At 43.5% G+C, this 26,547-nt stretch overlaps 1 protein-coding gene and 1 long non-coding RNA gene across 4 annotated transcripts; one reads left to right on the forward strand and one right to left on the reverse strand.

Moving 5' to 3' along the window:
• Window positions 1–6,883: 6,883 nt before the first annotated feature.
• Window positions 6,884–12,958, reverse strand: LOC140392465 (uncharacterized). The gene is made up of 3 exons (XR_011935376.1): window positions 12,848–12,958; window positions 10,911–11,045; window positions 6,884–9,324 (listed from the first exon to the last, which is right to left on the reverse strand). It is a non-coding gene; the product is annotated as an uncharacterized lncRNA (long non-coding RNA).
• Window positions 12,959–13,091: 133 nt separating this feature from the next.
• nkx2.3 (NK2 homeobox 3) lies at window positions 13,092–26,139 on the forward strand. 3 transcript variants are annotated; one of them, XM_072479603.1, is made up of 5 exons: window positions 13,092–13,403; window positions 19,008–19,088; window positions 20,873–20,925; window positions 22,138–22,560; window positions 23,999–26,139. In XM_072479603.1, exons 4-5 carry the CDS (start codon window positions 22,236–22,238, stop codon window positions 24,631–24,633), a joined length of 960 nt encoding a protein of 319 aa, XP_072335704.1. In that variant the 5' UTR covers window positions 13,092–13,403; window positions 19,008–19,088; window positions 20,873–20,925; window positions 22,138–22,235; the 3' UTR covers window positions 24,634–26,139. The 3 variants fall into 3 exon arrangements, with proteins under 3 accessions (XP_072335704.1, XP_072335706.1, XP_072335705.1); XM_072479605.1 differs by lacking the exon at window positions 13,092–13,403 and adding an exon at window positions 14,856–15,018; XM_072479604.1 differs by lacking the exon at window positions 13,092–13,403 and adding an exon at window positions 18,456–18,703.
• Window positions 26,140–26,547: the final 408 nt, after the last annotated feature.

Below are 26,547 nucleotides of genomic sequence, written 5' to 3' on the forward strand. Positions count from 1 at the left end.
CTACCCATTGTAATCTGAGACGCCCGGAGTTTCTTCCCTTCCAACCGAACTAACGCACTGGGACAACAAACAATAATTGCTGGCCGGTTGCCCCTCCGTCAACTGGACTCCCGGACAGCAAACATCTGATTTACCTGGAAGGGACCCCATTTCATTTAGTTGGGGTTAACAGTTTCTGTGAAATATAAATAATCATAGTCAATACAATTTAATGCCCACTAACGTCAGGACGCCTTTCTAAGAGCAAACTTAATATAACGAAACGTCCTTATGTTTTTTTGAGGGGGGCATGTAGGGAAAACCAATTGAGGGGCTTAAAGGGTGGACTGGAGCCTGGTCCAAGGCATGGTCCGGGAGTTTCATTCGCGCCTCCTCCTCGCAGTAAAGGAGAATGAAAGGCGATTCCACACAGTGAGAACTTGTTAGGTGGGTAAGGTTATGCAGTGGTTATGTTGTTCGGGAATAATCTAGAAGTTCTGAATTCGGATCCACTGTTGCAGTTTTAATCAGCTTTCAAAGTGACAAATAAATTGATATCTGTTAAAAAAGTGACCACGAAGCTGTTGGGTTGTGGTCAAAATAAGTTTGTTTTTCTGATATCCTTTAGGGATAGAAATCTATTATCCGGTCCTGAATGTTTTATAAACTTAGATTACCCAACTATTTCTTTCCCAATTAAGGGGCAATTTAGCGTGCCCAATCTACCTACCCTGCACATCTATAGGTTGTGGGGGCGAAACCCACGCAAACACGGGGAGGATGTGCAAACTCCACACAGACAGTGGCCCGGGGCTGGGATCGAACCCGGGACGTCAGCGCACGTGCTAACCACTATCATGGCCATATGTGTGCGTCCTCAAACCCAGCCTGTACTACAACGTTAATAAACAATGGCCTTGCCTGCCACGCTCACAACCCAGCAGTTACTTTCAGATGGTTACGACAGAGGCTCCTGGGCCTCTTTGTGGGATCTTGCTGTGCTCAAATCAGTCGACTTGTTTCCTATGAATTAACACTTCAAATGTACCTCGTTGACTGCAAGGCCCTTTGGGTTTATCCTGTGGTTGTGAAAGGCGGTGCATAAATTCAAATGTTCCTTTATCATGCATCCCCCATGTCTACATAGCTCCCATGTCTATGTATCTCCCATATCTACATATCTCCCATGTCTATGTATCTCCCATGTCTATGTATCTCCCATGTCTATATATCTCCCATATCTACATATCTCCCATGTCTACATATCTCCCATGTCTATATATCTCCCATGTCTATGTATCTCCCATATCTACATATCTCCCATGTCTATATATCTCCCATATCTACATATCTCCCATGTCTATGTATCTCCCATATCTACATATCTCCCATGTCTATATATCTCCCATATCTACATATCTCCCATGTCTATATATCTCTCATGTCTATGTATCTCCCATGTCTATGTATCTCCCATGTCTATATATCTCCCATGTCTATATATCTCCCATATCTACATAGCTCCCATGTCTATGTATCTCCCATATCTACATATCTCTCATGTCTACATATCTCCCATGTCTACATATCTCCCATGTCTATATATCTCCCATGTCTATGTATCTCCCATATCTATGTATCTCCCATATCTACATATCTCCCATGTCTATATATCTCCCATATCTGCATATCTCCCATGCCTATGTATCTCCCATATCTACATATCTCCCATATCTATGTATCTCCCATATCTACATATCTCCCTTGTCTATGTATCTATCATATCTACATATCTCCCAGGTCTATATTGTCACTCAGCTGCCATCTCTGTTCAGACCTGTCAGAAGGTGTGTATACTGTGCGATGATTGGAGCAGGGGAGGGAGGGATTGGGCCGATGGTTTGGATAATAAACGGCTTCCTGTCTAAACATCATGACTTTGCCATATGACTGAAGGCCTAATTGTGGACTTGGAGCGTGCTCCGTGAGCCACAGGCAGGAGGATAATATTTCAAAGGCAAATTAGGGGCAAGATTGTTTGAATTGGGTCTCAGCTGCCTTTGGGAGAAGGTAGCATAGGTCATTCATATTTCCAACCACCGCCAGTTGGCCACCAGCCGCATTTCTGCAACATCAAAGCTTCCAAATGCTCCCACTAGAGAATCCAGCAATGTCAATGTCCAGCTCCAACCATTTTGGATTGGCCCCATTTTATATCCAGCAGATTTTACACAATAACAGGTCCGCCACGTACACATGCAGTGTTTCTAAATCTGCACAGTGCCACTCCGTTTGCTGAATGTTAATCGTTTTCACTCACCGATTGGAAATGTTTTCACCCATCACTAACATAAAACTACATCAGGGCTCTGATGGAGGTGGTTAAATGTCATTCAGCTGTCCCCATCTCTGATAGATAATCACCCGGTGTTGATGAAGCCAGTAGGCATCCAGGGAATTATACAAATGCGCGTTCATTCTTTCCCATCTTTTACCTATATTGATAAGACTCAAATTTAACAAGATACTGTTCAAATTCACATCGTCATCACCCGCTCATTGCACTGCCTCTCAATGCATCTCCCCAAACACTTTACCGATTGGTACAACTCACCCACCCTATGTCTGCAATCTCCTTCACTGGCCTTCCTAATTTCGCCTTTACTGAATCTCTATCTCTCTCTCTCTTCACCCCATCCTTGGTGCCTTCTTAAACTCATTCTCTTCCCTGTCTATTTCTTTTAAAGCAAACCCCAACTTTTCAGCCATACATTCAGCTGCACCCTCCCACCCAACAGGGTGAATTGCCTGTCCTTGTAATTGTTTCCCATTTGTTTCTCCCCCCCCCCCCAATTTTAAAACGGAGAGAATGAGACAGAGCAAAGCGCGGCCATTCGGCCCATCATGGGCGCTTGGAAAAGCTATCCCATCTGTCTCGCTTCCTGGTTATTTCCTCGAACTCCTGCAAATGTTCCTTTTTCAAGGATCTTCCAATTCTTTCTGAGTTCCTTCCACCACCTGCAATGCAGATCACTTTGAAACGCTTCCTGCATGAAGAGCGTTGCAAGTTGTAAGCAATCCTGATATATATAAAATATTGCATGATAGACAATATGATCCATTTATGCAACTGCTTAATCGTCACCTCTTGGCCTAATTGGCAAAATTTGATTGCGATTGGAAAGTCAAAGAGGGGATTTTGAAAACATGACCATTATTTTAAACCAGATACATAATCTGCAGAATATATAACTTTGGGATGTGTGATTGCTTTCAGTGATCCAAATTCTGACATTAATCTGACTAGGGATTTGGAAATTTGTGTTTTATTAAAGATGAGTGAACGTAACAACGTTTCAAATTCGTTTCTACCAACATATGGAATAGGAACAGAGTTCGGCCATTCGGCCCCTCGAGCCTGCTCCGCCATTCAATAAAATCCGGTCTGATGTGTTTGTGTTTCGAATTCCCATCTACCCCCACCCCCAAAATAATCTTTGATTTCCTTGTCTAACAAGAATATATCTACCTCCGCTTTAAATAAACATATCCAGTGACCTCGACCCACCGCCTTTCTGAGGTAGAGAGTTCCAAAGTCACACAACCCTCTTGAGAGAGAAAAAAACAATACCTTCATCTCTGTCCTATGAGGGTGACCCCCTAATTATAAAACAGTGCCTCATAGATCTGGACTTACCCACAAGAGGAAACATCCTTCTAATTACCTTTCGCTTATCTGGATCCAACCATTTTCATTGTGTCTTCCATTCAACAGTGCACTGTTATTTTAAGGAGACAGTAATTAATGATTACAGACTGGAACATAATTTCTTTAGTTGTACAGTATAAGCAAACTCACAGCATGTCCCAGCTGCGCCACAATGCTGCGAGCTTGTTTACAGTGTCATCAGATCGACTGGACTGAAGCACACAATAGCAATGCCATTGACTGAAACAGACTGCGATAGATAATGACAGCAACCTCGCACTTTTGTTTTAAGCACACAAAGCATTATTTGCTTGCCAAGGCGTAGCTGTGTTTAAGATAGTCTTTCCCTTGAAGGTTACACATCTAAAGTCAACTGGAGATTAAATGCAATTGGCGAGGGAAGTTTGCAATTTGGCAGTTGCTTGTTGGTTTTTGGCTTCAGGTCAGAAGAAATCAGGGAGTCATAGAGGTTTGCAGCATGAAAACAGGCCCTTCAGCCCAACTTGTCCATGCCGCCCAGTTTTTACCACTGAGCTAGTACCAATTCCCCATATTTGCCCATAACCCTCTGCACCCAGTTTGCCCAAATAACTGTCTAAATGCTTTTGAAAAGACAAAATTGTACCCGCCTCTACTACTGCCTTTGGCAGCTTGTTCCACTCACCACCCGCTGTGTGAAAGAATTGCCCCTCTGGACCCTTTTGTATCTCCCCCCTCTCACCTTAAATCTATGCCCTCTAGTTTTCGACTCCCCCACCTTTGAGAAAAGATGTTGACTACCTTTCTTTGCCCCTCATTATTTTATAGACATCTACAAGATCACCCCTAAGCCTCCTACGCTCCAGGGGAAAAAGTCTCAGTCTATCCGGCCTCTCCTTATAACTCAAACCATCAAGTCCCGGTAGCTTGCTAGTAAATCCTTTCTGCACTCTTTCTAGTTTAATAATATTCTTTCTATAATGGGGTGACCAGAACTGTACACAGCATGGAGTCTATATTGTACATACATTTGACACTTAGAACATAGAACATAGAACAATACAGCGCAGTACAGGCCCTTCGGCCCACGATGTTGCACCGAAACAAAAGCCATCTAACCTACACTATGCCATTATCATCCATATGTTTATCCAATAAACTTTTAAATGCCCTCAATGTTGGCGAGTTCACTACTGTAACAGGTAGGGCATTCCACGGCCTCACTACTCTTTGCGTAAAGAAAGACTTGATCTGGGATATCTTAAGACCAGAACACATCGGAAAGAATATAGTTAAAACCATAGAATCCTTACAGAACAGCAGGAAGCTAATCAGCCATCGAGTTTGCACCGACCCCCACCCCCTCCGAAAGAACACCCTGCAAGGTATCAGCTGCAAGTGAGCAGGCCCCCAAATCGATGGGAGAAAGTGAAGGCCCCAAGAAAAGGAGCAGGAAAAACAGAGAACATGTACATGTGTCAAAGAATGTGCTCAGAGGTAACTCTTATCAGGCCTGTGAGTGTGCGTTTACCAATAAACATACATATAAGGATATAAAATATTGATCAATAGTAATAAAGGGAATATAAAACAATATGATGCCGAAAGCAACATCAAAGGTGTTTGCCAAATTTTTATGATAGGTGTTGCTTTCGATCACAATAACAGATCAGTGTTTGACACGTTTGTGTGAAATTTTGGATAGGAAGAGATTATTACAATAGCAGCTTCATAGAACCAGCGGCATTTATTGTGCAGCAGGTCATCTTACCCATTGTGCACTAGCCGACTCTCTGAAAGAATTCCCCACTCATTCCCATTCTTTTACCCTTCCCAATGAACTTCTGAGATTTACTTTACCAACATATTTACCTTCTTCCCTTTTAAAATTCATATGAGACTCTTCTTCTGTTGTTTGCTGGCCCTTTTGAAATGGAACTAAACACTTCAAACCTGGTTGAGAAATCAGCTATATTCCCAGTTACCTTTTCTTCACCCAAATCACCGTCCCTTTAATGCATGCCCATATTTCACTGTCTAGTCTGCACTCTGACAGGCGCTGTTGCCCTGTTATCTTAATTGCACTAAATGTAATATCTTCATTATAATTGTCCCTGGTTTTAGCTATGGACTATAGCATCTGGGACGGGCGCTACCATATTCTAACGTCACTCCAGAAGAGAAATAAACATAAACGAATTTACCTTTTAAATGTAAGTGATTACATTTTAGTTTGCTCCTCCTGAACTTAAGTTGCAATTTATCTTGTTCCCTCAAGCCAAACTTACACACTTTAGTTCTTTAAGTTTTCACTTGTTTCATCCTCTATGCGTTTCGATCCTTATTTTCCCTCAAGTTCTCCTCCGGAAAGTCCAACCAGAAAAAGCCAAAAGTACTGAAATGAGGACTGAACTTACCACAAAGTCCCACTCTCAAAACGTTAACAACCCTGAATCTTTCTCTCTTGTCTTTAAATAATTTCCACCCTTTCTGAATTAAGAGAAAAAGGAAAAGGTTATAAAAGTACTTGTTTTACCGGGGTCCATGAACAACTAAAGAAACACAAAACCATTCCCCCCCCCCGCCCCTCACCCAAAAAAGAGCAAAATATTGTGAATGCTGGAAATCTAAAATAAAGACAGGAAATGCTGGAGACATGGGGGGAATTCAGCAGGACGGGCAGCGTCTGTGGAGAGAGGCACAGTTAATATTTTGAGTCCACATGACCCCTCTACAGGATTGAAGGGGGTTAGAAATGTGATTAATGATATCCTTGGAGAGGGGGTGGGTGGAATAGAAGGTCAGTAATGAAATGAAAATTGCTTGTTATCACAAGTCGGCTTCAAATGAAGTTACTGTGAAAAGCCCCTAGTTGCCACACTCCGGCGCCTGTTCAGGGAGGCTGGTATGGGAATTGAACCGTGCTGCTGACCTGCCTTGGTCTGCTTTCAAAGCCAGCGATTTAGCCCTGTGCTAAACCAGCCCCTGGTAGGTTGGAGCGAAGGAGAGATTGGAAAAGATGACAAGTGCACAAGTCAAGGTGCTGCTAATGGTGCCATTAGGGACTGAAGGGTTTTACTAGTGGCAAAGGTAGGATTATTTACTCCGTTGATTTTTGATTTCCGCAACTAAAAAAATGGATATCTTTTTGATTTGATTTGATTTATTATTGTCACATGTATTGATATACAGTGAAAAGTATTGTTTCTTGCATGCTGTACAAACAATGCATACCGTACATAGGGAAGTAAGGAGAGACTGCAAAATATAATGTTACAGTTATAGCAAGGAGTAGAGAAAAGATCAACTTAATACGAGGTAGGTCCATTCAAAAGTCTGATGGCAGTAGGGAAGAAGCTGTTCTTGAGTCAGTTGGTACGTGACCTCAAACTTTGGTATCTTTTTCCTGACGGAAGAAGGTGGAAGAGAGAATGTCCGAGGTGCGTAGGGTCCTTGATTATGCTGGCTGCCTTTCCGAGGCAGCGGGAATTGTAGACGGAGTCGATGGATGGGAGGCTGGTTTGTGTGGTGGATTGGGCTACATTCACAACCTTTTGTAGTTTCCTGCGGTCTTGGGCAGAGCAGGATCCATACCAGGCTGTGTTACAACCAGAAAGAATGCTTTCTATGGTGCATCTGTAGAAGTTCGTGAGTTTCGTAGGTGACATGCCAAATTTCCTTAGTCTTCTGAGAAAGTAGAGTCGTTGGTGGGCTTTCTTATCTATATTGTTGGCATGAGGGGACAGGACATGTTGTTGGTGATCTGGACATCTAAAAACTTGAAGCTCTCGACCCTTTCTACTTCATTCCCATTGATGTAGACAGGGGCATGTTCTCCACTACGCTTCCTGAAGACAATCTCCTTCGTTTTATTCACATTGAGGGAGAGATTATTGTCGTTGCACCAGTTCACCAGATTCTCTACCTCATTTCTGTACTCTGTCTTGCCAGTGCTTGAAATCCAACCCACTACTGTGGTGTCATCAGCAAATTTGAAAATCAAGTTGGAGGGAAATTTGGCCACACAGTCATAGGTGTATAAGGAGTACAGTTGGGGGCTGAGGACACAGCCTTGTGGGACACTGGTGTTGAGGATGATTGTGGAGGAGGTGTTGTCTATCTTTACTGATTGTGGCCTATGGGTTAGAAAGTTCACGATCCAGTCACAGAGGGAGGAGCCGAGGTCAAGGCCATGGAGTTTGGAGATGTGTTTCGTAGGAATGATGGTGTTGCAGGCTGAGCAGTAGTTAATAAATAGGAGTCTGACATAGGTGTCTTTGTTATCTAGGTGTTCCAGGGTGGAGTGCAGGGCCATGGAGATGATGTCTGCTGTATCATCCAAGTTCATCCGAGGCTTCTGGGATGGAGGGCGCGCTCTCGCTGACCTCTTGCTCAAAGCATACATAGAATGCGTTGAGCTCATCAGGGAGGGGTGCATTGGAGCCGGTGATTTTACATGCCTTCATCTTGTAGCCTGTTATGTCTTGCAGAGATTGTCATAGTCGGCAGGAGTCCGTGGGCAATTTTTTGGCATGGCCAATCCACCTAACCCGCACATCTTTGGACTGTGGGAGGAAACCGGTGCACCCAGAGGAGGCCCACGCAGACACAGGGAGAACGTGCAGACTCTGCACAGACAGTGACCCAAGCCGGGAATCAAACCTGGGATCCTGGAGCTGTGAAGCAACTGTGGTAACCACTGTGCTACCGTGGCCATACCATTGGTGGATTGGCAGCGTGGGTTTCCTCCGGGTGGTCCGGTTTTCTCCCACAGTCCAAAGATGTACAGGTTAGGTGAGTTGGCCATGATAAAGTTCCCTCCTATCCAAAGGTTAGGTGGGGTTACAGGGATAGTGCGGGGAGTGGACCTAGGTAGGGTGCTCTTTCAGAGGGTCGGTGCAAACCCGATGGGCCAAATGGCCTCATTCTGCACTGTAGGGATTCAATTCAATGATAAATTGTCGCTTAGTCTCCAAAAATATGCAGGTTAACTGGGGTTACAGGGTCAAGGTGGCGGAGTGGGCCTAGGTAGGATGTTCTTTTGAAGGGTTGGCGTGGACTCGATGGATCGAATGGCCTCCTTCTGCACTGTAGGGATTCTATGGAAATGTATTTAACGATGGGCCATCTACGACCCTCTGTATTGAGAATTCCAAAGATTCACAACTCTGTGAATAAAGTAATTTCTCCTCATCTAAATCCAAAATTATTGGCCCCTTATCCTGTGACTGTGCCTCCTGCTTTAGAATCACCCATGGGGAGACAGATCACCTGGAACGCTGCTGCCCCAACCCTCAGTAGCATCAAGTCCCCTTCACCTATCACTCCAATGCTCACTGATCTACACTGCCCCTGCGTTCAGCGACACCTCAATTTTGAAATACTCACCCTTACTCCCTATTTATGTTAACTCCTCCCCCCCCCTTCTCCAGCTCTACAAACACAGATTTAATTGGCGGGAGATTTCAATTGCCAAGGAAATTCGCTCCCTGGATCTCTCCAACTCGCCTTCCACCCTCAATGCGCTCCTTGAAACCTCGCCTCCTTGGCTGTTTTTTGGTCATCTGTCCCAATATCGCTCTGAGCAACTCACTGTCAAATTGTATTTGAATAACGCTCTTGTAAGCATCTTGAAACGTTCTCCTTCATTGAAGCCTCTGTATAAATAAAAGTTGGTGTTGTTTTATAACAAGTCAACGCAGAGCACGCAGGTATAAGCCCATAACGTGCTCTGTATAAATAATGAACGCACTTTACTCAGCTACTGATCACAGTGAAAATTCACAAAGCCTTTCACACAATCAACTCGTTTGGGAACTGCACTCCGGAATAATTCATGTGCTGTTAGATATTTAGTAGTGGGATGCCTTGCAATGTCCGGAATAAAATACGTTTAAAGGTGTTTTTTTTGGTTGCAAAAATGCAAAATGTAACAGACTCTGACAGGCCAGTTTTAAGCAGCTTGCAAATTTCCGGTGAATTCGCCACGAACTGCCATCTGTTAAAAGCGGCAGCAACAGCAGATACTAAATAATAATAATATTTATTATTGTCACAAGTAGGCTTAATTAACACTGCAATGAAGTTGCTGTGAAAATCCCCAAGCGATTCCCCGCGCCTTTACATTCGACCCTGGAATTCGAAAGCATTTGTTACCCAGATTATTTGCTGGTCCTTGTACCGTGTGTGCAGAGGGCGTCCTACCCAAATTAGTCAGAGCAAATTCGAAACACACACAAGAATTTGGAATAAAACATAAAATGCTGGGAATTATCATCAGGTCAGACAGCGTCCGTGGAGTGAGAAACAGCGAATGTTTCAAGCCGGTGATCCCTCGCCACAGTTGCGAAAGTAGTCAAAAACTAATTTGCCCTTTGAGGCACCTCATTGCTCTTTACCCTATATAGAGCGACCATCTAATATGAATTACTCTGCTCGGCCTTTCTACCCATTTGGTTCTCTTTGAAGGTCTTTTAAGATTTCCCTAGCAATGTCAACCAAATGTGGAACTGCCTTATGAACACGGTGGGCGACCGGTAAGGAAGTGTGGGTGAGGGTGCAACTCGATTTAAAAGGGTTGGCTTTCGAATGGAATGAAATAAGATTGCAGCTGCGGGATCCGTTCTAGGGAGTCGCCACTATTGCCCGGATAACTCGCCTGTGCAATTGCCTCTCTGCAAAATGGGGTGATTTAAAAAAAAAATGTTTGATTGATTTGTTGGCTCGCCAATCATGGTCCGACCAAACTGCCCTCGAGAAGGCAGAGTGAGCCTTCTTCCAGTCACTAGTTATATCTTCCAGGTACTATCGACTGGATATGCATCCACATTATTGAACATGTTTTATAAGAGAGGGCGCTTCAAAAATGTGAGGGGGGCTACTGATGAACTTTGAAAATAGGCCGCAAAAAAGTTGCCAAGTATTTCGATTATTTGAAGTGTGAGTTTTTCATTTATGTTATTGGTGGCTATTCGTATCATGCAGTGGAAGCTGGTGGAGTCGGAGTTATAAGGGGCTGAGTTTAAACAGCCAGAGAGCTGAATTACTCCTATTCACGGGGTTCAGAATCTACTCCATGTCGGTCTCTTCCCCACCCCCGAAGTCATCGTTATGCCGTGTTCAACCTCAAACAGTAGGCGCCGCGGAAAAATTGGAAATTGCGGCAAGGTTGTTAAATGTCCAATCGGTTATTTGTCACATTCATTGAGATTTCACCTAACAAAACGTATTACCCTGTCCTTACCTTTTTCTTGACCTTGTAAACAGACCAGAACTGCGCAGGTACTGACTCACTTTCCCGCTTTATTACAAAGCACTTGAATTCTTCCGTTTAATTTCTGCCGTTTATTCACGCCAAATAGACATCCGGACTGCCCAACTTTGAACAAAATAGAAACGTTTTTATTAAAGCGGGACTGTTGAAAGGGTTTGAAATGAAGGCTAGCAGGGCTGTGCAGAGAGAGGTGCAGTATATCGTGGGTGCTGGCAGTCATCAATCTGCAGACACATTGAATACAGCCTCCTGGCTGTTAAGATTTCGAAATTGGACATCAATGTTTTGTTCCCTGTGAAGCTAGATTTAAACTGTTGCATCGGAAACTTCAAATCCCTCTCTGGCTTCTAAAAAACGTGTAACCGAAATGCCTGGTTGTTCAGAGACCTCCACTAAAACAAGAACAAATTGTGAGAAATCAAACAGAAACAAAATGCAGGAAATTTGTAATGAAAAGATTTAAAAATCAAATCTAGTGGCAACAGCGAAAATTGCCAAATGCAGCTTGTCACGCTCATTAGACTAAACTTTATTCCATTTCTCCAGGCGATATTACCAATTGTCTGGTCTAACCCATCTCGTTGTGTTCAATCCCACGAATATTTACAGTTATTTATCAAGTTTTATCGAAACGACGTGTTTATGTTAACCTTGTTCACGGCTCAACAATGTTCTGCCTGATTCTGATACTGTGTAACCTACCATACAGCACTGGGTCAAATTAACAATTATCGTAAACTGCGATTCTTGTAAGAACAAAATGCAAACGTGATTTTTGTTTAATGTTTCTTAGCAAAACATCAATATGCCGGTAAAGTCAGCCGACTGCCATCCTTTCGAAATATGGAATTGTAGCGATTCTGGAGACGGACAAGAGTCTCAGTAAACAATCGCTTGTTTGGAGTTTCGCTTTTTTATTTTTAAATGTTGGTTCGCTTGAAGCTGTGGGCTGGATGAAGAACGTGTGTACCGGGGGAGGAAACAGATAGTGCTAAAAATATACTTTAAATTAGTCTGGAGTGTGACCTGAAGGGCATTCGTTACTATATCATATTGTACTCAGCGAAACAGGAGCAATGAAAATGTTCTACGTTTGATATATTAAGCTGACGGTTGCCCATTTAGATATGCCGTCGCCTCGTTGCCCTGTATTGCTCCTATTAATGGTCACAAGTTTGTAACTTAATGTCCCACTGGCTCTATAGTTCTCACAACGGGCAAAGTGAGGAAAATAAAATATTAATGCTCGCGAATCCATTCATTACAATCTTGCCATGAACAGGTAGTGCGCCTCCAGACCATCCCTTCCATGTGATTAATGACGATCATGCAGGTTCGATACAATAGCTTTTTTTGTACATGTTTCCAAAACCAGATTGGAGCCCAAATGCATCAGTGAATGTGTTTTCCTGGTCTTTTTTTTTTAAACAGCGAGTGTCTGTCTATTGAATGCCATTCATGAAATTACACACAAAACAATTCATACATAAATAAAGAGGCATAATTACAGCGTGCATGTTGCTGCCAGTCTAGTTGTTCCGCTGTACAATAATGTTACCATCCCATTGAAAGATTGTTTGAACTCACACAGGCTTCTTGCTCAAATGCTTTTGTTAAAACACACACCATATCGATTTTTAAAAAACATGTTGCAGAGTGAAAAACAATACTGTTTATATTCGGAATAAATACATGTCAACTGAAGATAGGTTCCAGTCAATCATTTGCATTATTGTAACTTGACTTATTATTGTACGTTTTGGAAAGGGCAATGTCTACAGAGGTAGAAAATCGGCTGAATTGTACTGAAAAAAAGCCTGCCGACACGGCGCAGACCCTACCATTCCAGCACCATCCATTATCCATGCATTTTCTGTAACCGAGAGGTGTTTAAAATGTATCCTTACCTGCTAATGTATTTGCGTGTAGGTCATTCCATAGCGTTCAGCTCTTCTCAGCCCCATTCCAGATCCAAACATATTCTTATGGGGGGAGGGGGAGTATTTCTTTTGTTCCCCTTCCTTGTTTATTTTGGGATGTATTAGGTTGTGTCCGCCGCGAGGTCTTGCATCATGGAAAAAAAATAGCTTGTGTCTCGATTTCTCCATTTAAAGACAAAAGCCGGGTGTCTGCACTAACAGACTGGAGTAGGAGTGCTGTGAAGAGAGTGGACGCTTTAATCTAAACAAGATATTGTTGATGGCGAGCGGATGGGGATTATCAAGCTGTCTTCTGCCGCAGTCTCAGTAGCATCCAAGCATTTGGCAGTGGCGCCGTGTTGTGTGACAGGTGTAGCGTTTCTCTTTGTTTTCCTCCTCACCACTCTGAGCCAGGTATAGCATGCATACATGCAAATGCCGTAGGGACCTCTAACAATATGAGGAATCTGCGTTATTCAGTCAAGAGATGATTTACCTCAACTCTCGGCGCTGGAAGTGAAATCAAGCAGAAACGCAATTAACGGTATCATGTGCAATTTATTTACATTTTCAAAACAAGATGTTTATTGTTTAGTTGCTTGACGATATACAACACTTTAGGCACACATATGATACAATGCAACATTAGGAAATGGCATCTACTAGCAGTAAGGTTGGAGAGTTTATTTAAAAGGTGCTGATGCCTAGAATGCGGCTAAAACAGAACTGAAATCATTTGAACATACTTACCAAAGTGAAAAGATTATTGCGTTTCTAGCTCTGTTAGTGAATGGGCATCAGGCAGATAGATTAAATGCGTACAGCGTGTTTGAGTTACTGAGCTAATGTTCAGACAGTATTTTTTGAAAGGCCTCTTAATTATATATTTTATTGGCTAATAAATGCCGGGTGTCGGATTCGCCACAATGCGACTAAACTGTAGGAGAGTGTAAAGGACTTACAATTGTATTTCTACTCGATATTTCACTCTGAGATATTTCCCTCTGAGAGTGACGTTTAATAATAATAATAATCTTTGCCAGTGTCACAAGTAGGCTGACATTATCACTGCCATGAAGTTACTGTGAAAATCACTTGCGTAAGATTATAACAAGATGCAATTATGATTAGCTTTATTACTGCAAAAGATGTGCAGGTTAGGTGGATTGGCCATGCTGAATTCTCCCTTAGTGTCCACAGATGTGCAGGTTGATTGGGGATACGGGGATAGGGCGGGGAATGAGTTTAGGCAGGGTCGGTGCAGACTCAATGGGCCGAATGGCCTCCTTCTGCATTCTAGGGGTTCTATAGTATAAAAGCAGCATGTGCGGCCTGGAGTGCATACGCATCGACAAACAGCACATATCGACACACATTTATATATTTAAAAGAGCGATATTCTTCCTTTGTCTGAAGGCATTAAGATGGATGTAAGAAGACAGGTCCGTAGACATAATAACCAGGATCTGTTGGTGAGAGCACTAGTTATGAACAGAGGGGAATTAACATTTAACCATTTACGAAGAGGGGAAATCAGAGTAGGCTTTATCAATGGCCGGGGGACAAGGAACAAACCACGGTTAGATGTCTTGAGTTTCTACAGGTCCAGATTTGCCTGAATTCTGAATCAGGCAAATTGCCTGAATTTGGAAGTTTAAAAAGGAATAGGAGATATTTACTCGCGGTTCAAACATTGACAGCCGGCCATATTCGCGTGACAACGAAGTAAAAATCGCAGTCATTTTCTCAGCGGAACCCGCCCTGTGATTTATTACCTCGATGGTTGTTACGAGGCAAGGCGAATGTTTGTTTATACCGCTGGGAGGGGGAAGAGGGAAAATCTATTAAAGGCCCCGGATGCTCAAGTATCCGTAGAATAAACAATCAGTATTTTAAACATCTTCAGTCATGTTGTTTGGACTGAGCAGTTTAAGGGGGGGGGGAGTTTATTTAAAGGGATGGTCTTCTTTGGGCTCCCCATTCGGAGGCTTGTAGAATCCTTACAGAGCAAACGGGGGCCATTCGGCCCGTCGAGTCTACACTGACCCTCCAAATAGGTTTGCCTGGTATTTATTGTCCTGCGGTGAAATAAGCACATTTCCCTTTTGACCATGTTGGAGATTGATGTCACATTGCAACACCTTTTCTTGCAAACAACTGTAAGTATCTGTCTGTCCTGCATGCGGACATAGAACTACGAGGTGGCCACCTGGCCCATCGAATCCGCTCCGCCATTCAATACAATCACGGCTGATCTGATTGTAATGTCAACCCCACACTGCGGTCATTTCATATCAGGAGTCTATCTAGCTCTTCCTTTAAAAATATCCACTCTGCTTCCCCTGCCTTTTGGGGAAAAGAGTTTCAGCCACTCACCATCCTCTGAGAGAAACAATTTCTCCTCACCTCTGTTTTAAATAGGGCAGCACGGTGGCGCAGTGGTTAGCACTGCTGCCTCACGGCGCCGAGGTCCAGGGTTTGATCCCGGCTCGGTGCCACTGTCTCTGTGTAGTTTGCACACTCTCCCTGTGTTTGCGTGGGTTCGCCCCCCCCCCCGCCCATAACCCAAAAGATGTGCAGCGTAGGTGGATTGGCCACGCTAAATTGGCCCTTAATTGGAAAAATGAATTGGGTACTCTAATTAAAAAAAAAAAAAATTTGTCTTAAGTGGGTGACCCCTTATTTTTAAACATTGACCCCTAGTTCTCGATTCTCCTACAAGAGGAAACATCCTCTCCACACCCACTCTGTCAAGTCCCCTCAGGATCTTTTGAGTTTCTATCAAGTCGCCTCTTACTCGTTTAAACTCCAGTGGATATGAATCTAAACTCTCCAACCTTTCCTTATAAGACAACCCTCTGGGCAGCACGGTGGCATGGTGGTTAGCACAATTGCTTCACAGCTCCAGGGTCCCAGGTTCGATTCCTGGCTTGGTTCACTGTCTGTGCGGAGTCTGCACGTTCTCCCCGTGTCTGCGTGGGTTTCCTCCGGGTGCTCCGGTTTCCTCCCACAGCTCAAAGATGTGCAGGTTAGGTGGATTGGTCATGTTAAATTGCCCTTAGTATCCAAGATTGCCCTTAGTGTCGGGTTACTGGGTTACGGGGATAGGGTGGAGGTGTGGGCTTGGGTAGGGTGCTCTTTCAAAGAGCCTGTGCAGACTCGATGGGCCGAATGGCCTCCTTCTGCACTGTAAATTCTATGATTCTATGAACCCGCCCATTCCAGGAATTAGTACTATAAACCTTCCCTGAACTGTTTCCAAAGAATTTACATCATTAAATGTGGAGACCAATATTGTATACAGTATTCCAGATGTGGTCCCACCAATGTCCCGTAGGACTGGAACATTAACCTCCCTACTTCTGTATTCGGCATGTTTCAGTAGATATGGAACCCGGTTTTACTTTATAAACGGTGATTTTACTGCATTCTTCCTGATGATCATATTGGGAATCTAATCATAGGAACAGGACGAGGCAATTTAGCCCTTAAGTCTATTCCTCCATGGCTGATTTGTGGCCTAACTTCATAAACTCGCCTTTTTCTCTGGAATCTTCATACTTTAAGTTAACAAAATGTATCAATCGCAGGTTTAAAATTAACAATGGAACCAGCATCCGTTGCCGAAGAGAATTATAAATCTCTATGATGGGTTGCATGTCGAAATGTTTCTTAACGTCACTTCTGAAAAGTTTTACTAATATTTAGACAATGTCCTCGAATGATCTTTTTCTAACAGGCAGGGCAACGTATAGGCATTGCACCAATGCATGTCTGGTCAATCCCCAGGCTGAAATGGGAAAATTTTCAAGTTGAGACCAGCAGTTCATCTGCCTTTGCATTGTCTCTCTGAGCTGACAAATGGGTTCCTCAGGAGCATTTAAATATGCCAGAAACCGAGAGCGAGCTCCCATTAAGTCTGCGAGAAAGAAGCTCGGCAGTTTGGGTAAAGTGCGGCACTTCATTAGAATTAAAGTCGGTCTCTGAAAGCCCATTACAATGGCTGGAATAAACACCAACTTCCCACTCCTCTGTCGCCCCTTTCACAACCAACTTTCCACTCTGAGCAGATATAAATATAGCAGGCTGTCTGGGCGCACTTGGCGATTGTGTTATCTGCTGCCACGCTATCTTATTTTTCTTTCTGAAAGGGAGTTTAAAGGTCGCTTAACTCCTCTCTCTTCAAGCCCCTTCCCTCCTCGGCGTCTGTGGAGGGTCGCCGCAATCTACGGCCATTCGACAGCTGCTCCCCCCGCTCACAGCGGAAAGTCAGCCCCGATAGTGTCACATCCTATCGGCCGACACTGCCGGCTTGGTTTGCTGTCGGAATTTTAATTGAAATAGATGTGTGCCTTTTACTTGATAAGGTATTAATAAACCCGAGATTATAGACTTGAAAAGACAAGTGCACACAATATAGATTGTACAATGTTGATATATCTCTCATGCGATAATGATTGAGGAAATATAAAACCGGGCAATTATTTATATTAGAAAAAAATACTCTATTTAATATATATCAAAGTCACCTACAGTAAACTTATTTTTGAACCGACAGAAAAATTGTACCCAGTTAAAGTAACGTTTATTTAATAGCGTTTAGGAGTTACAATCTCATAGAATCGCCACAGTGCCGTTCGGCCCATCGAGTCTGCACCCACCCTCTGAAAGAGCCCCCCTACCTAACCCCCCCCCCCCCGGAAAGAGCCCCCCTACTTGTTATGAATGTTACTTTTAACAGACAGATTTGTTTTTATCGGGGTGGAAATTAGTTAACAATCCTCTGCTAACAACATGCACCCCCAAAACGCCGGTACTAATTTCTGAATGTCGTTAGCCTGCCCTTTGTGTTGAGGATACTTGGTGAATCGGAATACTCTTCCAGGGGTGGTAGCAAATCGTGGAGTTGTTAAAATACCGCTGGATGTTGCAATAGGAGTGTCAGGACGAATAGAATACTTCCATTTATAAACATGGCTCTCTGAAGCAGCTGACGGGCCGAATAGTCGCTGATTTCTAACCCTCCAATGGGCGCTCTCTATTCTTAGCTCTGTTCATTCTCCCTCTCCAATGTTTTCTGTGGTTCCTCGTGGAAATAAAAATCCGGGAACCGTTTCTAAGGGCCCCTCCAGCACAGAGTCATGATTTCAATGTATTCCCAACATGCGGGAGCGGCCGATGTTCGACTGGGGCGGGGGAAATAAATGATGTACTAAGTTACCAAAGTGAGTTTTAAATATGTTTCTAATTTGAAGTCTGACAGCGAAAGTGGCAACGGTCAAATTGATGATTCCGTTACATGTCAAGTCAAAGGGAGGTCTGGGAAGGTGATAAGGGCGGGTGCAGTGTAACATTTTTGCACCACTAAGCAACCCAGCTGTTGAAATTAACAAGATAGATGTGCATTCGTCCAAACTTCTCTCTTTAAACACTCATGATTCAATCGTATTTCATGGTTCGATGGGAGCATTTAACTAGGTTAAAGTGCATTCAAATCATTGCCTTCCACTCATTCATTTATAAGCAAGTGATTCGAAGGCCGTGCAATAACATTAATTCAGCTCTTGATGGGCTGCCACATATTTTGTTATGTTTTAAAAGTAGACCGTGCGAAATTGGACGGCGAGTGAACTCGTTTTTCATCACGTCTTCAAAAGATGCGACCAAACAAAAAAAAGGCGGCGGTGAACACCCAGGAAATACCCCGTCCCCTCCCCTCGCAAGCGCATCGGTTACAGTGATCTTGGAAATTCTCAAAGTGCTCCCCGCTGTAAATGAGTGAGCAAACTCCACTGGCGCATCTCCGTTCACCTCGCCAATTCAATTAAAATGGATTGTGCGGAGGTGAGGTGCTGTTGGAGGGTGTGTGTGTGTGTGTGGTGGTGGTGGTGGTGGGGTGGGGGAAGAGAGAGAGTTAATCTGTCACTCCCGATACCTGTCCAGTTTGCAGTTTGGCAACTCCGGTTAAGATCGCAACTTCCGAGGAAATCGCAGGCGGAAACATCCAACCCAAATGCAGCAAAAATAAACAATGGAGCGGATTTTAATTCTTTCTGAAAATGGAAAGTGGTGATGAATATTGATGACGTCGTATTATTAATCAATCTTTAAATCGTCAATTTCTATCATTTTTTCCCCCCTCCTTAAGGAGAATCCAATGTTGATGCTTTAGGAATCGCCATACGCTTTGATAAACGAATGCATCCACCTTCCTTCTCGATGTAGCTCGGTAAGTCAGTGTTGAATTAAGAACTAATTAGTTATGTTCGGTTTGCTGATCTGGAGAGAGGCCGCTTGACAAAATAATTGGACAGGTTCCTGGAACAGCGTTTAACGAAATCGGCTACTTCGCGTGGGGTTAGACGGCGAGTCGTGGACAATCGGCCATCCGGCAGGGAGGTAAAAATCGACGGTCAATATTTAAACCGCAATTCACCAAAACCCAAAGCCACGCGCCGCGAAATATCTCTCCCCAACAGCCAGCCGATACCCGCAGCAATCTAGATCTAATCTCAGCTGACTTTATAAATTCGAAGGATCGGCAGTGAGATTCGAATGCAAAGCGAAAGCCAGAGAAAGCACTGAGGCGTCGTGGAGATTTGTTTGGGAGTTTCACTGAGGCGCGGAGGTTAAAAAACATCAACACTTCAAACAAAAAAACGTGGGTCATTGCAGTGCTCGACAGAGGAGCATGTTTTGCCAGAATGTTTACAAATCTGTTTTAATGCTGGTTTAAATTAGATCTGTGTACCGTTTCTTGATTCTTTACAAAAACACATTCATCTATAAGAATAATCTTTATTAGTGTCACAAGTAGGCTTACATTAACACTGCAAAAGCAAAAATGGCAAACTATGCATTAGCTGTATTATTTGTAAATAACATTTCATATCAAAGAAACGATCAGTTTTGGGTTCGGTAACACTTTCTGTCTTTTAAAAGACAGTAGGATGTAAACAACTCCATGAGCTAGGGTGGTGGCTATTGTGAATGAAATGGACCGAGTGGTTTATTTAGCGGGTGTTTGACGTGACAAAAAAAAGGGGGGGGGCTCGGTCTTATCTGAAAATGTTACTTTTCATGAACTATGACAGCATACAGTCGATTATAATTCAACCTAAGCAATTACATTTCCACTGATCATTTCTGTAAATCTTTACCGACCTCAGCAAAGCCGCTTTTTCTTAGTTCGGGCGAGCATTGTGAAAATCCCCAAGTATTGAAGGGGAAAGGGGTATAATCAGCAATAGAGTCGCGATATCCCCGATTTTCACCAACCCCACCTTCCACCCTCAGCTCCCTAATAAATGCAATCCGATAACAAAATTGCGTCTTTTAATTTGAATACAATGCAATTATTTCTTGGAAGCAATTACGCAAATATTTTGGGGCACCTGACTATGCCTCGGGCCTGGTTGCGGCATGTTTTAATCTAGATTTTTTTTGGGAGGGGGTGCCCTGTGCAACTGGACTCCCCCATTACAGTAGTGCATCTATCATTTAGATTAAATAATAGTTGCGGATTCCTTCTCTGTTGTCAGGTTATCAAGAGGAAACACCGATAAGCGGAAATGTGAATTGGAGGGGACAATTTTCCCCAAGGAGCAAGTTATTTAATTATTACATGTGTGCACGGCACATGTTCACGGTTTGAGGCGCTTTTGCTAAATTCCCTCAAATTCTGGACGTCATAACTTGAGATCAAAAGTTATATTCAGGCCTATTATAAAATATATAATATAATATGATATTTATTATTGTCACAAGTAGGCTTACATTAACACTGCAATGAAGTTACTGTGAAAAGCCCCTGGTCGCCACATTCCGGCGCCTGTTCGGGTTCACTGAGGGAGAACTCCGAATGTCCAATTCACCTAACAAGCGCGTCTTTCGGGACTGTCCTGAATTTATGAACTGCTTAACTCGCAAGAGGCCTAATGAGCAAAGACACACTTATAGGAGGAAAAATACAATTGCAATGGTGACAAATTCTTTATTGTTGCTTGTTTCTAGATTTGAAGAATTTAAAATGCTCAAGAGATATTCACTGACTGACAATGACGAAGGTAAAATCGCCTCTGTTTATTCCCAACGATTCTATCTCTGATAGGGCCCAATATGGAGGTGTGTAGTTTCAGAGTTAATTAGTTTATATATTCTGCTCCATGGTGGCCGCTACAAATGTTTATTATTATACTTGTTTATTATCATGTTTCATAATGGTAGCTACAAGGTATTTTATATTTTACCACGAATTCTGAAGTTGCATTGTGATTGAAGAAACAGCAATCTCTTCAACAGAAAAATCTATCTGCTCACTCAGAGTTACACTAATCCCCCGTATATATGAATTAAAATTGAAGATTATATATGACAAAAAGATTATTAAATTTCACCTTGAGAGAATAAATATTAGAAAGCCACGTGGATTGACCTTTTACATCTCCGATTATCCTTATAAACATTAATCACACTATGTCTCTGTGATGATTTTACAGCATTCACGATCAATCGTTACTTCGCACTTTATTAAAATACTACCTTCTAGTGATTATATTTTGTACGCAATTAATACTACTTAGGCAACGGCAGCAGTGAGGATAGTTTAAAGGGTTTTTCAAATGAAATTATGGATATCGCCTAGTTTGATAGCACATTCTTGAGGAAACTCGTTGGATTTGCTAAAATGCACACTATTCGGTTTGATTTGTTATAAAGAAAAAAGGTACGCAGCCGACACTGTGCACATCGATAATATCAAAGCAAAGACTAACAAATATAAATTCGGATTGCTTTTTGCATCAGTTCACCCGGAATAAACCCTGCCCGGTTGCTGCTGCTTGCTGCTGCTGGAGAGAGCGCGCGGCCGCAGCCTTCTCCTTTCCTGGGGATGGCCTCACCGAGCCTGGAGAAGCACATGACCCACGTGGGGGGCGGGGTCGGGAAACGCGGTTAACCAATCGGCGGCCGGTTGACAACTGGGCACGCCCTCCACCCCCTCCCCCTCTCCGGCCTCATTTGCATCCTTGGTGCCAGTCAACCAATGACGTCCCGGCGCCCCGCCCCGCCCCCCTCCATTGTGACGTCACCCGCTTCCCGGGGTGGCCGAGCAGCAACAAAACTGGGCTCGGCGATTCTGCACAGTGTGCAACCCATTGGCTGCGGCGGAAAATCCCACCTCATTCACTCCAGCTACATGTCAATGTTACAAGAGAGAGAGAAAAAAAAGACTGTGCAATTAAAGGGACTCAGATCTTTTGTTTTCGGTTGCAATTTAGGTGGGGGAGAAAAAAGCGTGCAGGATTTTTTTCTTTTTTTTTGGCGGAAGAGAGATTAAGCTGGCGGATTTATAATTGATTTCCTCGCATCTTGCCTGATGATGCTTCCAAGCCCGGTCACATCGACGCCATTCTCGGTCAAAGACATCCTGAATCTGGAACAGCAAACGCGCCAGCAAGTGGCCCGTCACTTGCAGCAGAATGCACCGGCTCAGTTCCAGCCGCCGCCTTCGTGCATGCACGCCGCGGGGGAAGCCTCCAGCTTCTCGGAGGGCGAGGAGAAGATCCCCTTTATGAACTCTCTGTCCGTGCACGACAGTCAGGGGGACGTGAGCCTTTCTCCCGAGCTGTATGTTCACGCAGCACTGAGGAGCCCGTGTGAAACCAAGTTGGAAGAGGAGATCCTGGGGGATGAGGACAAGAGTAAGTAGCTGCTAGTGCGGAGTTTTTGTGCAGGGGCCATTTGGAGCAAAGCTATGGTCAACCTGAATCCGTTAAACTGTAAACCTGCAGAACTGAAACGTGCTTACGCTAAATTGCAGCTTCAGAAAAGTTTTGCAAAGGCCGAATTGTTTTGCATTTTTACTTGAATCTGAACCCTTTAAATTTTGATTTCTATGCTCAGCCAGTTAAAATATACCCCCTCCCTCAAGTAATCATTTGAAAATGAAAGGAAAATGACACAGCGTTCGAAATCACTTAAAAAAGTATTTCCCAGGATATTTGGACATAAAATGCACTCTTAAAGTCTCCCGTCAGATTGTATTCATCTGGAAGAGTGTATTTATAAAATATGCTTTGTAATAATCGGTTATTATACAGAAAACACGAGGCCCACATTTCAATTCAGAGACACTAGTGTTATAAACACAGTCCCTAACTGTAATCCGGGTCCTCGAATCAGTTCTGTGTGCTGCGAATTGTCCTCGTTTCCTTGACTTGCAATGTCACTCGACAGTGTCCCTGCTAGCATTTAAACTGTTCAAGCAGGCTCCATAACCGTGCGTCCCATTTTAGGCCTGTGTATGAGGTGAGCACTGACAACGATTAAAGACAAAAAGTTGCTAATCCAGACAGTCAAATAAATATTTCATTAATATTGTACATTGGTGTGTGCGTGGGTGTTCATCCATCTCAAACAGGTCGTTGCTAAAGACGGCGATTAGATCGGTCAGAGGATAGGAAGAATGTGGCATTTTAATGTTTTTTTAACGTCTACAAATGGTAGCGCTCACATTTTAAAATACAGATCTTGGCAACAGATGCGGACTAGTACAAACTTTGAAAAATAATGTGGGTTAATAAATGCACGTGGCGGTTTTATTTTATTTTAAGTAAATTAAATGAGCGACCCCGGGTAATTAAGGAATTGAAAGACAGCATAAAAAGGGACGAGATATGCACATCTGTATATGTTTCGAATTTTCTCCTCTTTTCCCTCGTTTAAGCACTCTGTAAATATCTCTTGATCACTGCGTGATGTTCCTTGCAATGTTATTATAAGTGCAAAACCAATAAAACACTTTTAAAAAAAGGACGAGGTGATATTTTATCCTTTAATTTGAATTTAACATAATTATACAATTGAGCGGCCTGAGGTAGAAGGAGGATACATTTCTCAATCCCAAATATAGTTACAATCGCCTCTTCAAATCGGCCTCATCTAATGTTGGTTGGAACCATTCGCCAGTCGTATCCATTAACTGCTCAGAAATCTTTGCATGGGACTCGGAATTATGTTAACTATTGCTCTAGTATTTTTTTTAATGCGCGGGGTTGTGTTATGGTAGGAATTTACCCTCCCTATTGCAAGGGGTAAGTCCAGCATGCGATTAATGGTTCGGTCATTTTTTTTTTGCAGAAACCTGCACATTGAAAAAATCTCCAGAAAGCGATGACAATAAAGGGGAAGGTGCGGAGCGAGCGAAGCAGAGGCAGAGACGGAAACCCCGCGTGCTTTTCTCCCAGGCTCAGGTGTTTGAACTGGAGAGACGGTTTAAGCAGCAGAGGTACCTGTCCGCCCCCGAGAGGGAACATCTGGCCAACACTCTCAAACTCACCTCCACCCAGGTCAAGATTTGGTTTCAGAACAGGCGCTACAAGTGCAAACGACAGCGGCAGGACAAATCTCTGGAGATCGCCGGCCACCATCACCCACCCCCGCCCAGGCGGGTGGCCGTCCCTGTGCTGGTCCGAGATGGCAAGCCGTGCATAGCAGGATCCCAAAGTTACAGCAGCCCTTACACCGTCGGCGCCAACGCTTACGCTTACAACAGCTACCCCGCCTCGTATGGCAGTTACGGCGGCACCTCGGCGTACAATGCGAACTATAGCTGCACTTACACCAGCATCCCAACCCTGCAGCCTTCCTCGGCACCCAATGCCTTCATGAACGTGGACCTCAGTAATGTAAACAGCGCAATGCAGACGCCGTCTCATCAAGGAGCCGGTGTGCCGGCATGTCAAGGGACTCTACAGGGCATCAGGGCCTGGTAAGGTGACTTGTGAGGCGAGAGCCTTTGGACATTTTTTTTAACGTAGTTCATTTGAAAAATGAAAAGGGGATATAACAAAAAACAGCATTATGATCACATTTCAAGAATGCCCCGCTTGCAAAATCCCTATTGATTGCAGATCGATGGGATGCCATCCGTAAATATTAGCCTGGGTGTTTTATATTGTATATTCTTTTCTAACCCATGTAATTTCCAATCCTATATGGTTCAGTTGTATGTTAGAGTTCTACGGGCAAACCAGCAAAAACATCTTCCACATCCCGCCTTCCAGAGAGGGGCCAAGTCCACAGCAAACTCAGGAAGGGATCCATGAAGAGAATTGATCAACGGAGACAGGGGAATGGGAGAATGCCATCACATTTCGATTGCAGTTGCGTGGGATTTTGTTGTTGTTAAAGGGTGTTTTGCGTCCTTCAGCATAGCTCTCTGCTCCAAGGAAGGGAGACAGAGACGGCATTTATCAGTCGGTGAAAGGACCCTACAAATAACGGACATCAAATGAAAACCGAAAAATTGACATCCAATACAAAGCGACAAGGAATCACTCAGCGGATCAGACAGCATCTGGGGAGAGAGGAACCGCATTTTCTGTTTGTTTTTTAAAATTTCAGATCTCCAGCATAATTTTGATTTTTTTTCGGTTTCCTATTAATTCATCATGGGCTAGGTTGATAAGGCCAGCAATTATTGCCTGTATCGCGTTGCTCTGAGCAGGTAGTGGGCCAGCTTATTGAATTGCAATAGTTTTGATTGGCCGAGACAACGTCAGGGGTGCAACTTAGAATCAACCACTCTGGTGCGGGACTGGAGTCACACACACAGGGCAGTCAGACAGGTAAAATACATGAGTAAAACCACTCGGGGTATTTTTTGTTTACGGACCTTTATAGGTCGTTTTCATTGATGCCAGCTTTTTTAAAAAATAATTTCTAGATTTCGTAAGCCGAATTGTCCAAACCTGCAATGCTGGGACTATGAAGTAACAGTCACATTACACTTACCGTGCCAAACATGGAGGCTCGATTAGTTTTACTCTAACCCTGCCCAATGCGGAACTCCCATCCTTTCCCGCTGTCACAATTGCAAATCAGGGGTTTGCCTCACGCATTGTCGCGGGTTCGGTGCCCGCGCGGTTGAAGGGAAGCGGCGGGAAGCAGAATGTAAATATTCAGAAACATTACTAAAAAGCAAAGCACCGCGACAATATGCGAGCAGGAGCTCCTTTCGCGAGGGGCAGAGAAAGAGAGAGAAAATAATACATAAAGAATGTTGGCCAAAAGTTGTATGGAACGAAATTGTACCTTAGCGATGTGGTTAAATCCGTGCGATAATGTATAAAGTTATGTATATAGCAAAGCTTATTGTCTGTGAAGGCCCCTTCCCCCCAGCTTGTATAATACACTCTGCTGTTCAAAACTGCTGGAATACATACACTAAAGTGGAATTAAGAAAAATAAATAAATGTTGAGGTGCAATATGTTCAGAACGGAGTCCCTTGTGTATTTGCTTTGGGTCCAGTATTTTCGATGGGCGCCGGGTTTAGTATGAATATAACGTTCCGGTAACGTTTCACAGGATGCTGCCACTCTGTATTTCTTTGGGAAGGGAGCGTTTTGATTATAACTCCCCTCTTAAGAAAGCTTCCCAGTAATTGTGTGACTCGTTTAACATTCGTACATCCAGCTAACCGCTCGTCTGAACGTATCTCTATTTTAAACATCCATTTTATTTCTTTTTAAGTGTCGAATGGATAGAACTGGCAAATAGCCCTCCCTCACAATGCGTGGGTCTGCGGGTTGTAAGAGGCCTCGCTGTTTGCATCTTTGCAGTTTTAGTCCTCCCGGCCAACTGCTGGTGAAGCGAGATGTCAGTTTAGAAATGAAATGGACTGGGG

The sequence above is a fragment of the Scyliorhinus torazame genome, chromosome 16, assembly GCF_047496885.1.
Source record: "Scyliorhinus torazame isolate Kashiwa2021f chromosome 16, sScyTor2.1, whole genome shotgun sequence".
Taxonomy (NCBI): Eukaryota; Metazoa; Chordata; class Chondrichthyes; order Carcharhiniformes; family Scyliorhinidae; genus Scyliorhinus; species Scyliorhinus torazame.

What these genes read in the sequence shown, in the direction of transcription:
- nkx2.3 (XM_072479603.1), top strand. Translation starts at nt 22,236, where the DNA reads ATGATGCTTCCAAGCCCGGTCACATCGACGCCATTCTCGGTCAAAGAC. An exon ending in CCTGGGGGATGAGGACAAGA is followed by an intron (nt 22,561 to 23,998) that starts GTAAGTAGCTGC and finishes TTTTTTTTGCAG; the next exon opens with AAACCTGCACATTGAAAAAA.